Below are 14,441 nucleotides of genomic sequence, written 5' to 3'. Positions count from 1 at the left end.
CTAAAAGAGAATACCTTGGAGAAACTTTCTGAAGAGATCCACCAACTTAAAGAGAGTTTATTTTCCTCCCCACCTGTACAAACCAGTGTCTCAGCTATTAGGGGTAAACGTTCATCTATGCAAGGAAGACAATATGGTGGGCACACACACCGCGCCACCCTGTGGTTTTACCTACGTGACCATGGAGAGGACATGAGAAAATGGGATGGAAAATCTACTGCGACCCTAGAGGCACGGGTACGTGAATTGCAAAGGAAAACAATTGGGAAAAAGGAGTTCTCTGAAAGGTTTGCTGCTCCAACTTCCAGCAGGCAGTCCTTTAAACACAGAAATGAAGATTCTGACCAGGACTAGAGGGGCCCTGCCTCCAGCCAGGGGGAGGAAAGGGACAATCGAGTTTATTGGACTGTGTGGATTCGATGGCCTGGCACGTCAGACGCACAGAAGTATAAGGCTTTGGTAGACACCGGTGCACAATGTACTCTAATGCCATCAAGCTATAAAGGGCCAGAGCCCATCTGTATTTATGGTGTGACGGGGGGATCCCAGCAGTTAACTGTATTGGAGGCTGAAGTGAGTCTAACCGGTAATGAGTGGCAAAAGCACCGTATTGTGACTGGCCCAGATGCTCCGTGCATCCTTGGCATAGACTATCTTAGAAGAGGATATTTCAAGGACCCAAAAGGGTTCCGCTGGGCTTTTGGCATAGCTGCTTTGGAGACAGAGGACATTAAACAGTTGTCTACCTTGCCTGGTCTCTCAGAGGACCCTTCTGTTGTGGGGTTGCTGAGGGTTGAAGAACAGCAAGTGCCGATCGCTACCACAACTGTGCACCGGCGGCAATATCGCACCAACCGAGACTCCCTGAGTCCCATCCATAAGCTAATTCGTCAACTGGAGAGCCAAGGAGTGATCAGCAAGACTCATTCACCTTTTAATAGTCCCATATGGCCAGTGCGAAAGTCTAATGGTGAGTGGAGACTAACAGTGGACTATCGTGGCCTGAACGAAGTCACGCCACCACTGAGTGCTGCAGTGCCGGACATGCTAGAACTCCAGTATGAACTGGAATCAAAGGCAGCCAAGTGGTATGCCACAATTGATATCGCTAATGCATTTTTCTCCATCCCTCTAGCAGCACAGTGCAGGCCACAGTTTGCTTTCACTTGGAGGGGAGTCCAATATACTTGGAATCGGCTGCCCCAGGGGTGGAAACACAGCCCTACCATTTGCCATGGACTGATCCAGTCTGCGCTGGAGCAGGGGGAAGCTCCTGAACACCTGCAGTACATCGATGACATCATTGTGTGGGGTGACACTGCAGAAGAAGTTTTCGAGAAAGGGAAGAAAATAGTCCAAATCCTTCTGAAGGCTGGTTTTGCCATAAAACAGAATAAAGTTAAAGGACCTGCACGAGAGATCCAGTTTTTAGGAATAAAATGGCAAGATGGACGCCGTCAAATCCCAATGGATGTGATCAACAAAATAACAGCTATGTCTCCACCAACTAGCAAAAAAGAAGCACAAACTTTCCTAGGTGTCGTGGGGTTTTGGAGAATGCATATTCCAAATTACAGTCTGATTGTAAACCCGCTCTACCAAGTAACCCGTAAGAAGAATGCTTTTGAATGGGGCCCTGAGCAACGACAAGCCTTTGAACAAATTAAGCAGGAAATAGTTCATGCAGTAGCCCTCGGGCCAGTCCGAACAGGACCAGATGTAAAGAATGTGCTCTACACCGCAGCCGGAGAGAATGGTCCCACCTGGAGCCTCTGGCAGAAAGAACCTGGGGAAACTCGAGGTCGACCCCTGGGGTTTTGGAGTCGGGGATACAGAGGATCTGAAGCCCGCTATACTCCAACTGAAAAGGAGATATTGGCAGCATATGAAGGGGTTCGATCTGCTTCGGAAGTGGTCGGTACTGAAGCGCAGCTCCTCCTGGCACCCCGACTGCCGGTACTAGGCTGGATGTTCAAAGGAAGGGTCCCCTCTACGCATCATGCAACTGATGCTACATGGAGCAAGTGGGTTGCACTGATTACTCAGCGGGCTCGAATAGGAAACCCCAGTCGCCCAGGAATCTTGGAGGTGATTATGGACTGGCCAGAAGGCAAATACTTTGGGATATCACCAGAGGAGGAGGTGGTTCGTGCTGAAGAAGCCCCCCTGTACAACAAGCTACCAGAAAATGAGAAGAAATATGCCTTGTTCACTGACGGGTCCTGTCGTATTGTGGGAAAGCATCGGAGATGGAAAGCTGCTGTATGGAGTCCTACACGACGAGTTGCAGAAGCTGCTGAGGGAGAAGGTGAATCGAGTCAGTTTGCAGAAGTAAAAGCCATTCAGCTGGCTTTAGATATTGCTGAACGAGAAAAGTGGCCAGTTCTCTATCTCTATACTGATTCATGGATGGTAGCAAACGCCCTGTGGGGGTGGTTACAGCAATGGAAGCAGAACAACTGGCAGCGCAGGGGCAAGCCCATCTGGGCTGCGGCATTGTGGCAAGATATTGCTGCCCGGGTAGAGAACCTGGTTGTAAAGGTACGCCATGTAGATGCTCATGTGCCCAAGAATCGGGCTACTGAAGAACACCAAAACAACCAGCAGGTGGATCAGGCTGCTAAGATTGAAGTGGCTCAGGTGGACCTGGACTGGCAACATAAAGGTGAATTATTTATAGCCCGATGGGCCCATGACACCTCAGGCCATCAAGGTAGAGATGCAACATACAGATGGGCTCGTGATCGAGGGGTGGACCTGACCATGGACACTATAGCACAGGTTATTCATGACTGTGAAACATGTGCTGCAATCAAGCAAGCCAAACGGTCAAAACCTCTTTGGTATGGAGGACGATGGCTGAAATATAAATATGGAGAGGCCTGGCAGATTGATTACATCACACTCCCTCAAACCCGCAACGGCAAGCGCCACGTACTTACAATGGTGGAAGCAACCACCGGATGGCTGGAAACATATCCTGTGCCCCATGCCACCGCCCGGAACACTATCCTGGGCCTTGAAAAGCAAGTCTTATGGCGACATGGCACCCCAGAGAGAATTGAGTCAGACAACGGGACTCATTTCCGAAACAACCTTATAGACACTTGGGCCAAAGAACATGGTATTGAGTGGGTGTATCACATCCCCTATCATGCACCAGCCTCTGGAAAAGTTGAACGATACAATGGACTGTTGAAGACTACACTGAAAGCAATGGGTGCTGGGACATTCAAAAATTGGGATACACATTTGGCAAAGGCCACCTGGTTAGTCAATACCAGGGGATCTGCCAACCGAGCTGGACCTGCCCAATCAAACCTGTTACGCACTGTAGAAGGGGATAAAGTTCCTGTAGTGCACGTAAGAAACATGCTGGGTAAAACAGTCTGGGCTACTCCTGCCTCAGGAAAAGGCAAACCCATTCGTGGAATTGCTTTTGCTCAGGGACCTGGATGCACTTGGTGGGTAATGCAAAAGAATGGGGAGGTCCGGTGTGTACCTCAAGGGGATTTGATACTGGGTGAGAATAGCCCATGAGTTGAATTGTAGTATGTTAATTATTATATAATAATGTATGTCATCAATACCATGATTGCTATATATCATAGATGAAAATGGTGATTAATTAGAATGTATTGGACAGAGTGTAACCTGAGCATGACATAAATGGTATGGAATAAGGGGTGGATATCTGTCCTGGTTCCAGTTAGGACAGAGTTAAGTAGCTCATAGTAGCTGGTAGGGTGCTATGTTTTGGATTAGGATGAGAAGAGCGCTGATAACATGCTGATGTTTTAATTGTTGCAGAGCAGTGTTTACACCAGGCCAAGGACTTTTCGGCTTCTTGCTCTGTCCTGCCAGCGAGCAGGCTGGGGGTGCAGCAGGAGCTGGGAGGGGACAGACCCAGGACAGCTGACCCAAACTGGCCAAAGGGGTATTCCATACCATCTGACGTCATGCTAAACAATATATAGGGGTGGCTGGCCGGGGTGGGGGGGCCGGCTGCTCGGGAATAGGCTGGGCATCGGTCAGCGGGTGGTGAGCAACTGCATTGTGCATCACTTGTTTTCTTACACATTATTATTGTTAATACTATTACCATTATCACTATTATTATTATTATTGTTATTATTATTTTCCTGTCTTAATAAACTGTCTTTATCTCAACTCACAGGCTTCATTTTCCCGTTTCTCTCCCCCATCCCAGAGAGGGAGGGGGGAGGGTGAGCGAACGGCTGTGTGGTGTTTAGCTGCCAGCCGGGTTAAACCACAACAGTCGATAATGATGCTTAAGAAATGGACACCCCGAGAACTGACTGATGAAATCCAACTGCTACTAACAAAAGTTGAAGAAGAGACACGAATTGATGATATTGAAAAAAAAAAAAGGGAGGAATTGTAAGGAATAGTCCAGCAATTCGTGCCACTAAGGGGTGTGAAGGGTTAACATTGAGGCCTGGGTTTAGGCGAGAAGAGAACAAAGGGATTTCTTCAGAGAAAAACTGCTGACTTTGCACAGACGTGCAGTAACTTCTCACAGCCGGCCAAGAGACCACTAGATAAGGAGGAAGAATACGAGCCTCCCTGTCCGAGCGGCCCCCGAGAAACCAACAGAGACTGATAAGCAGGTGCACCTGGGAGGACTTCGGATTCGGGAAACCAATTATAATAACCCTGCCTCTTCTAGAAGTAGTAATGAATATGTATTAGCCTAGGAGCATAAAAACCAGCCGCCTTACGTAACAGGTGTGCGTCCTGGTGGAGCAGAGACTCCCGGCGCACCCAGCGCTGTTTGCTTGCCTCTATTCATTTAATAAATTGTAAACTTTGATTGTAATCCTATTTGGGACTCAGTCATTTATAACAATACTAAAGTCAAGAAGGCTGTACTAAGAGCCTATTTACCTTACTTCATAGTGAAAACTATGCAGACCTCACAAATCCCTTTTAGAGACCTCATCCCCCAACCTCCCTTTATCTAATTATTTCAGAAACACTGTCTATAATTTGCTGACTTGGTATTATCCTCATTTGAAGTTTATTTATCCTGCTGGCTCTGTCTGATTAACAGGGATTTTTGGAATCCATAAAACCTAAAACTTTTGATTTTAAACACTTTATCAAGAGACATCTGCTCTTGGAACAACAGAGGCAGATTATACAGCACCCTGTGCCATTTTTACCCATAACAGCTTTACCTGGAAGCTAGGACTGGGACTACACGACACTTCCCATTTCTGATTGTTTACACTTTTTTAGGAAAAGCTCATATTGTCATGGTAGCGAAAGCACAGATCCAGAGGCAATAGCAACAATAAAGGGACTAAACTAAACTGACAATAGGTATCTGAAGTAGTCATCCTGCTATGCTTACAGCACTACATGACTGACTGGTGCTAACAGGGATAGGCAAACTATGACAGGCTGTAGTATAGTAGCTTTGTGTGAAGTTGCATTGACTGCAATATTTTAATGGTAATAAATCTCATCATAAACTGAAACAAAGTGCAGGCAATACAGAAAGACACAATGTGAAACCACTCCTGCTCCAACAGCATACCTGGCTGCTGCAACGTGAGAAGTCTTCTCCATTGACAAAGATGGGTGCAAAGAACTCAGCCCCCCAAATGAGGTGTCATTTTGGCTTAACCCAGCAGCTGTTTGCACATCCGTTTAGATGAATTAAGCCTACTACACATCTTCAAGTCCTGACCCAGGAGACAGCACTAGCAGGGTGCTTCAGATGCAATGTGCTTTGGTGTGAATACACTACAGAAGTTGGCAAGTTATATTATCAATGGCTTTTTGGTCAACTGTTTGGGTTAGTTGGCTTGCTTTTGTGAGAAACACTCTGTAGCCAATAACATAGGCCCAGGCGAGGACCTCAGTGAAGTAGCAATTTTATTTGCGATTGCAATGGCGGGCATCCCACAAGCACAAGCGCCCCTACTACTTCCATAACACAGTTTATATACTTTTTTTTGACGACCAGGACCCTCCCCTGTTTCCCCACTGAGTGGGTAATCCAGGTTCACAATCTGTGCGGTGCTTCACAGACTCTTTGAGGTGGTAATGTTTCTTACACAGTGATTTCTGCCTAATTGTTCTAAGGATTCTGGTTGTCTGCATTTTACAAGGTTGTCTGTTAAGCTTTCTTATCACTGCAAGCATATCTCAATACCACATTCCTTCCCTCTAAACAATGTAACTCTGCAAAAACAACATTTTTATTCCCACACTTTGTCGCGTCGTGTCCCCCCAGAGACAGCGTGGCTTTCTAAAAACAGGTATTAGCCACAGAAACTGAGAACCTACAGCCCCATGAGCCGCAGCTCGGCGCTGAGTGAACTCCAGGACGGGGACAACGAGACTCCCCCCCATCACCTGAGGGGAGGAAAACGAAGCGCACACTGCCGCAAAAAAGGGGAAGCAGCACTTTCCTAGACAGTGCCTCAGGTGACGCCTGGAGCTGCAGTCTTAGCATGCAAAGCAGACACGTTGGCGTCCCCTTACCGCGTTTCCTTTTGTCCCCTCAGGCGCGACTGTTAGCGAACTCGAAGAACAGCCATGAGAAACAGCCATTTGCACAACCAAGGGCCCCCTCGCAGCCCCTCAGCAACTAGGAACCTTTCTATATACCCAGCGTAAGGTTCCTACTACAGGAGAGAAGAGGAGGGATAAAGGGCCGCGTCCCCTTTAAACAACTGCTCCCCTCCCCACTTTCACGTGGTACACGGCAAGGGTGGGGATTTCACGGTGCGTCACTTCCGTTCTTCTAGCGGTACAGTGGAGCTTCGCGTGGAGAAGGACGTGAGTTTTAGGGTCCCTCTTTTTGCTCCGTTGGAGCTGCCGCCATTTTGTCTGTTCCTTATCTCCCGATATCTGAGCGCTAGGCGGTTGATGCCTCTTGGGTGGCGCGCTGAGGTAGCCGTGTGTTGGGGCTTTCTCCTTCTTTTCTCGAGTGTCTGCTGCACCCCATAGGAGGGATGCCCCACTGGGGAGTGAGCTGGGGGCGGGAGGAGGAGCCGTTACTGAGGAGAAGTTGCCACGTTGGGGGGGAGGAGGGGCAAAGAGGTCTTGAGCGAGGGAGAAAATGGAGGCAAGGAGCCACTCGACTCCGTTCCCCCTGTGCTGGGATCGGAGCTTGTCCGCAAACGCTTCCCAACCCTCCCCCCTCCCCACTTTTTTTTTTTGGGGGGGGGGGGGGGGGGACACGACGACGATGATACGGGACTGTTTCTCCTGTTTTTCGCTGCTGCTGAACCGTAGCCCCTTTCTGCCGCTTTGCCATAAGAGGACCTGGGCGGCCTTGCCCGCGACTCCTCTCCGGGCCCTCGTCCCTTGCCCCTGGTGGGGTAAAGAGAGACGCGGAAAGGAAGGGAGGAAAATGGCGGCTGGGATCTGCCTACTGGTGTTCCCTGCTCATCTTTTTCTTCTTCTCCTTTCTCTTCGTCCTCGTGTGGTTTGTCTCTTGCTCTCCCAGGTGGTTTTGTCTCCTTGCTCTCTGACTGCCAACCTCTCCTCAGGGAGTACCGCTACCTCCCCCCCCCCCCCCCATTTCTCTTCACTTTCTACCCCTCACCTTCCTCCGCGTTGGTGTTCACTCATCCTAATGCAGGCTTCAGGGTTATCGTCTGTGGCCCCTGGCCCTGCGTTATCGGTCTCTTTCGGCCCCTCGATTTCATGTGATTACTGCTTGGTTTTGCCTTGTTCCTTTCCAGCTCTCCTTTTCGCTCTATCTTGCAGCATGGCTTGTTTGCTCCTGCGTATGGTGTTTTGTTTTCAGTGTTACAGCTTCCATCGTTGTTTTCCAAGCTATTATGACAGAACTTGCCCCACTTTAGAACCATGTTGAGCCATTAGCATTGTTCAAACTCTGTTTTTATATTTTCTAATATCTAATTTCTAATATTCTAATATCTAATATTTTCTTAGCCTTACATAGCTTAAGTTTTATATTCGATGTTTGTTATGATTTGTTTTTGTTCTGAAAAAAAAACCAAGCTATTTACTTGTCACAAAGAGTTTCTAGTAGCAGGCGAGATGTTCAATTGCTATATCTTACCATGTGTTTGCATAGTAAAGAGATGTAGAAAAACCTGGCAGCATGCATTCAAGGAAAGTTGAATGTCTACTTGTTTGGCAAATTAATAGACCCTAGTGACTGACTTGTTAAAGCTGCAGTAGAAATATTAATTGTAATGCTGTAGTTCATTGTAACTAAGGTGTTTTTTCAGACTTCTATTACTGGTGGGAAGTTTAGTTTAGTGCATGATTATGTAGCTGTTGCTTGCATATTCAACTAGGCAAAATGTTTGTGTAAGAATATAGATAATGTTGTGGCCTTAATAGTTTATGTTTATGAATGTAGCATTGAGAATTCAAGTGAAGGATAGTAGTCTACTGTATTTTTGGAAAAAAAAACCCTTTCTAAACAGTTTCGAAACTAAAATGCTGCATTTAAGGCAGTTGCAGCAAAAAAAAAAAAGGAATAGGGAGCGGTGCTTGAGATCACATGAATTATTAAAGCTTATACGAAAAGACAGGAAAGCTTAGGAGGGTTTTGAATCAAGTGATGATTTACAAACAGGTTTGAAGATTTCTTTCCAGATGTAATGGGATGTACTTATTGTACAGTGTTCTCATGTTATCTTTCTCTTTGTAGAATGCCTAAGTCAAAGGAACTTGTGTCTTCAAGCTCATCTGCCAGTGATTCAGATAGTGAAGCTGACAAAAAGGTGAAAATTATATATTGTTCATTACTATTGTAATAACTATTATGTGGCAAAGTACATGTCCTTCCATATGATTTATCAGACACTTGAAGGAAAAAAAAGATTAGGGCTTGAGTAGATAAGAGGTTTTTGTCTTGCGGTAAACTTTTTTAAAGTTGCATTTTGCTTTATGCAATATTTTCCATATGGCACATCTAGCCACAAGCTTCGTAGAATTCTCTTGCTTTGTGGCAAGAGACAGAAGACTTTGGTATAAGCAGCCCCTTGTGGTAAGAATTGGGACTGTTTCTGAGAGGACTCCAACCTCTCCCCTTTCTTTCTGGTGTCTGGATAACTTGCAAGTCCGAAGTGAAAATCTCCACCTGCCTAATTATCCCTGTACCACTTGCTCATATTGTTTGTGTTTTTTTCTTTTACTGTAATACTATCTGCTAGTTTCTTACTTAAAAGCTGGGTCAACCCGAGTGTCTTTGAGTTGATTAGTTTTTACATGTTAACTGTTTTTAAATGCGTAAATTAAGTGTTCCCACTTATTTTTAAGTTAATTTGTAAGTTTTTGTTGGTGTACCAGTCATTATGAACAAAAACTGAGTACAACAGTGAATTACCTTTTTTAGAAACACTAGGTGGTAATGGATACATTAGATCTTTTAATGTATATGAAAAGACAGTCTGCTTTACTGAATTGATTCAAACGTGATGTAGTTGCAATAAGCAAATTAGGTATTCTGTCAAATGCTAATATAAGAGAAAATGGTCAGGTGATGTTTTTTTGGTAGGGAAATGTATTCCTGAAGAGTCATACTCAAACTTTTTGCTTCAGTGGGTAATAAGGGTTTTTTTTTTCTCTGACAACCTCCCATATTTGTTGCAACCATTCCTCTTTGAAAGAGGCTACCCACGATATGGTTCTAGCAGGTGAGATAAACTTTTGGTATCTCTGTATCACTGTTTTCTTGGTGTGAGGGAGGTGAACTGGAGGAGTATGTTTATCATATGAATATTGATAGAAATGGTAACTTCATAGCATCTGCAAGTAATCTGATTTACAGTTGATATCATCTGAATATTTTAAAAACACATTCATTATGCTATAGACAGAGATGAGACTCTGATAATAAAGAAAAAAACGTTCCCTAAATAGAGGTGACTTCCAGATCCTTTCTTCGTTATCTTCTTCATCTCATTGTTATTTTTTTAGAAGTTATTAGCTGTCCTGCATTTTTGTTGTTTTCAGAAGAAAAATGTGAAACTTCCATCAGATTTTTTTGATTTAAAAACCACTAAACTAATAATATTGCTGCGCAAAAAGAGTAGGCTTTTTTGAAATATATTTTGATCTGACTCTTTTTAAAGCCAGTGTGTTACAGACTTCACTGGGAACAGAACTAGGCTCATTTGGAGATTTTTTTTTAAATTCCAGTCTAAATTGTACAGTATTGGAGGCCTGCTATCACAAAAGGAATGTGGTAGTGTAGTAGTTGTTTGTAGCCTCTAATGGAAGCTTTTTTCTGACTAATGGTTGCAAGTTGTGGTTCATGCATTTCTATTCTTGCTTCAAGGCCAAGCGGAAAAAGCAAGCAGCTCCAGAAAAGCCTGTAAAGAAACAAAAGACAGGTGAAAGCTCGAAAGGTGCCGCTTCTTCTAAGCAAAGCAGTAACAAAGATGAGAATATGTTTCAGGTAAAATTGATGACTTTTAAATCCTGGTTAAAGTAGCATGTTACATCACATTCATACTGTTTCAAAATTTATATTGACTATCTTGATAGCATAGTGCCTAGTCTTCTGAAGCCTTGGTCAGAGGGGGGTTATGATGCTACTGTACGGATGAGGTACTCAGAAAAAGCTTTGTCAGGTTTCAGTAGAGAAAAAGAATCTGAGTTGTGGCAATTGATCTAGCTATCCCTCATGGTTTTTGACCATGGTAACTCTCTAGGTAGTCATTTTGTCTGTAAATACAGCACTCATCATGAATATACTATAAATATTAAATCAGGGCAGTCTCTGGGTGGAAGTATTTTCTAATCAGGGCTCTTGAAAGATAGGTTCTTGGAAACCAAAGCATGGATTCTTTATTCCTATTTAAGTAGGTCAAGGACATCTTGACTCCAGTCTTAAATATGGTATCTTGGATTAGGTTTTGCTTGTTTATTTTGTGATGCAGATTTTTCTTATTGAATGTTCAAAGAGATTATACGGTCATCTGAATGTAGATTTTTTTCAGTAGCAAGATGCATTTATGAGCTCAGGGCGTGGTTCTTGGGGTTAGCTGAGGCAGTAGCTGTGCAAGAACTTATATAGCTTTGAATTGCCTATTTTAGGGGAGTGGGTCAAGAGTTAAATGTCTGTGCCTAGGTGGCTTGATAAAGGCAGGGGATAGGAAAAACTTAATCAGTGTATCGAAGAACTTTTAGGTTTGTGAAAGGATATGGGAAGGATGTCTAATAAGATGATTCCAATATTTGGTAAGGCAAAAGAAATGGCTTTGGGCTGTAGCTGTGCAAAGAAATATGGCAAAATATATTTTCAAGAGATAAGGCCAGCATGATTATATAATACAGGGCAGTTACTCTTAATGTTATCAGTCCTTACTTCTTGTTTAGTTGGAGGGAGGGCTTTGATTGAAGACTGTTAATGGCTGTACTAGACCATTAGTCTGACCTAAAGCATCAGTGTTCTTTGGTCTCTGCCTGCCTTTTAGTTATTCAGCAGCAAATATATTTTAGATTGCTTATTCTGTTATGTGAGCCATTGTGGGTTTTTTATGCTACATCAGCTTAATGTGCCTTAACTGAGGTGCAACTGTTTCAGTGTAGAAATAGCCTTGTAGGTCTATGGTTACTTTATCTCTTTCCCCTTTACCCGGGAGAGCATGCTAGAAGCTCTGGTTGCATTTTAACTTTTTTAGATACATCTTTTTTTTGTGTGTTCTGGGACTATTAATACTACAAATCTCCTTTCTGCTTCCCTGTGGTGGTAAACTTATTTCTGATGTGCAAGTGACTTTGCAGTATAACTTACAGATATGGCTTGAACTGATAGAAATCAGGCTGTGAAGCATTCATAGTTTAGCCGGAAGTTTTATAATGTCCATATTGTGTGTAGGAGTGGCAGCAAATGATGTGAAACTTAGTGACTTAATGTTCTAAACCTCACTGTGTTCTAGAAGTATACAGTTTCCCTTAATGTAGAGCTCTGACTGCTGTATTCAGAAGATTGAGCATTTTTGTCAATATTTAGTCTTATTTTTTTAAAGTTGGTGTTGGTGTAACTATTCTTGAAACTCATTAAGAACAGAATTAATCTAAGTAATAGGGAATTATTTCAGTATGAGACTAAGTGTATTTTATTTACACGTCTTGGCCTTTTTAAGCTTTATAGGTAGCCTAGTATACTTAGGAATTTGTTAAAGGGGTTTGGGCGCAAGTGGAATGCAGAAATTTATTTTGCTCCAATTTGTGATATTGCTAGAGGTCCTAAAGAGAAGCGTTATTCATGTTAATGTGGAAGGGTTTAGTGTTCATGCATTAGATTCCCATCTGTGGCTTCAAGCCCATGTAAGTTCTGCATCATGTGCTTTGGTTAGTTTGACAAATCCTGTCATCTACCTATGCATGATTTGGGTAAGGTTTGTTAATGCTGTCTAGATACAGTATTAATGACTGTCCAGAATGAAGCCACATAACACAAGGCATTTCACAGAATTTATTTGAATTTGTGTGAAAAGAACTCTGCCCACACCCTCCCTCTTTCTAAAAAGTTAAGTTATATTTGCTTTTTGACTTGTGAGGAATAAGTTCGTCAGCTTCACGGTGTAATGTCTTTACCTATCATAGGTTCCTGAAAATAAATAATAAGCTTGAGATGCTCTCTAGAGGTGATTGATCATAGAAATGATGAATAGTGTTGCATCGGAATAACCTCAGTTTCAGAATTCATGTTCTAAACCAATTTGTCCTGCAGAGCTCAGCTGTTTACAGAACTTTGCATTCTAGGGATTTATATTATCTTACTGTACTACTTATGCTATACATGTGGTTATCAGCTAAGATAGAAGGCTGACTTTTTCTTTTGCAATTTCTACTTTCACAGTGTGTATGCAGTTTAAAAGAAACTGGCAATTAGAGGGGAAAATGTAGGTAAACATACTTGCTGAAAGTCATGCAGGAAGTCAGTTGCATATCTTTTGAAAGTAACCTGGGCACAGTTCAGTGCATTTTATTCTAGGCAATGGAAACCTGGAAATAGTTTCTTTGACTTAATTCAGTAGAATAGTGTATCTAAAGAGCTGTGATACTTAATGAAAAACATGTGAGCTTGTGTATTAAGGTTGAGCAGCATTAACTTCCCTGCTTTAAAGCAATACAATGCTTGGAATGCTACTGTGATTATAGTGATAGAAAGGTGTCTTAGTCCAGTGAAGTTATTCTAGTACCATCAGCTGCTGTTTGGGGGAAGAAATGTTGTTCAGAAATGACTCAGTACCAGAATTACAGGTATCTGGACCTTAAGAAAAATCAATTTACTTGGGTAAATCTAGATCTTGGTTGATTTTTTTAAACATTTGTTGTTAATTAGAACTGTATGTTAGATACCAGTGTTAAAGCTTTTAGCAGTGACAACTTTTGTATTGAGTTCAACTAAACATTCTGAATTTAATGTGAGCATTCAGATGAAATGTAGACAGGCATAAAACCTAAAAATTTCAGCACTTTCATTTGGAACTGTTTCCAGTTAAGGTAAACTTACTGACTAAATAATATGTATTTTATGTTCTTGCACCCCTGTCTTACTGTAGTTGAATTATGATATGTAGTCCTTATATTTAAATCCTAAGCCATGTGACTGTGATTGCATCTCTAATCTGCTATATTGTATCAGATTTTATTTCTCAGAGCAAATCTTGAATTACTTGGCAATGCACTGACAGCCTTTGATTAAAGGGTTAAAAAGATGTTCTGGAGTGTTAACGCTTCACTTTTCTTTTCTCCCCCTCCTCTTTCTTTTCTCCAGTGAAGTGTTATAGTGTAAAACCAAGAAATGTTTTTTTATGCAGACTGTTTAGGATATCCTTTGCCAGCAGAGCTGACAAATGTGGCCACATTACGAAGTTAAGTCAGAAAGTACTCAGCTGCTCTGACATCATAGCTTATTTTTGTGTTGTATTTGTTAGTGCTGTGGAAGTACTTAATAAATCAATCATAAAATACTATTATGAACTGTAACCTCTCCTTCATTTTGAAGGATACCTTGAAGTAAGAAAAAATGCTTCATGCTTACAGTATCTAAAGATGTTCCAATTGTTTTAAACAATAATTTTGGAGTTAATTTAACATGGTCTGTATAAAAAGAAAAATGTCTTCAACTGAACATAAAGCACACTTGTTTACACGTATTTTATGAAGTAACAACTTAGACTTAAACATCTGTGGATGATTTTAATTGATTTAAGAGTTCATGTTTTCTGGTCTTAAAGCTAGTAAGATGTTCGATCCCATGTTAAATCGTCAGTGCAAAATGCATCTATTAAGGAAAATTAATATTCTTAAGCTTTTTTACTACTTTGTTTTTAAAATTGCTTGCTTTTGGATGTTGCGGTGGTTTTACTCGGGTGGGCAGCTGAGTTCCACCACGGCCGTGCTCTCACTCCCCCTCCTCAAAGGGGAAGGGGGAGAAAATATGATGCAAAGGGCTCAGGGGT

General features: G+C 42.6%; 2 protein-coding genes across 6 annotated transcripts in view; both read left to right on the top strand.

Moving 5' to 3' along the window:
• Positions 1 to 486: 486 nt before the first annotated feature.
• The window catches only part of LOC310888927 (uncharacterized protein), a gene marked incomplete at its 5' end in the record, with an annotated part of 73,601 nt that continues 59,646 nt past the window's right edge, over positions 487 to 14,441 (top strand). Inside the window, 2 exons of one of the 2 annotated variants that reach the window (XM_083852563.1) lie at positions 487 to 4,041; positions 4,178 to 4,452. In XM_083852563.1, coding sequence (XP_083708689.1) covers positions 487 to 3,540 — 3,054 coding nt within the window. In that variant the 3' untranslated portion in view covers positions 3,541 to 4,041; positions 4,178 to 4,452. Of the gene's footprint in view, positions 4,453 to 14,441 lie in introns of those variants that run through there. The other variant, XM_083852564.1, reaches the window with a different exon arrangement.
• LOC310888929 (activated RNA polymerase II transcriptional coactivator p15-like) overlaps positions 6,729 to 14,441 on the top strand; it is a 28,887-nt gene continuing 21,174 nt past the window's right edge. For 2 of the 4 annotated variants that reach the window (XM_083852569.1, XM_083852568.1), the window contains exons 1-3: positions 6,975 to 7,102; positions 8,669 to 8,741; positions 10,301 to 10,420. In XM_083852569.1, coding sequence (XP_083708695.1) covers positions 6,990 to 7,102; positions 8,669 to 8,741; positions 10,301 to 10,420 — 306 coding nt within the window. In that variant the 5' untranslated portion in view covers positions 6,975 to 6,989. Of the gene's footprint in view, positions 6,814 to 6,856; positions 6,928 to 6,974; positions 7,103 to 8,668; positions 8,742 to 10,300; positions 10,421 to 14,441 lie in introns of those variants that run through there. The other 2 variants (XM_083852570.1, XM_083852571.1) reach the window with 2 other exon arrangements.

Source organism: Anser anser (genome assembly GCF_964211835.1).
Source record: "Anser anser genome assembly, contig: SUPER_W_unloc_4, whole genome shotgun sequence".
In the NCBI taxonomy this organism is placed as follows: Eukaryota; Metazoa; Chordata; class Aves; order Anseriformes; family Anatidae; genus Anser; species Anser anser.
The sequence above is the reverse complement of the archived record's forward strand: the minus strand, read 5'-3'. Positions and strand labels throughout refer to the sequence as shown.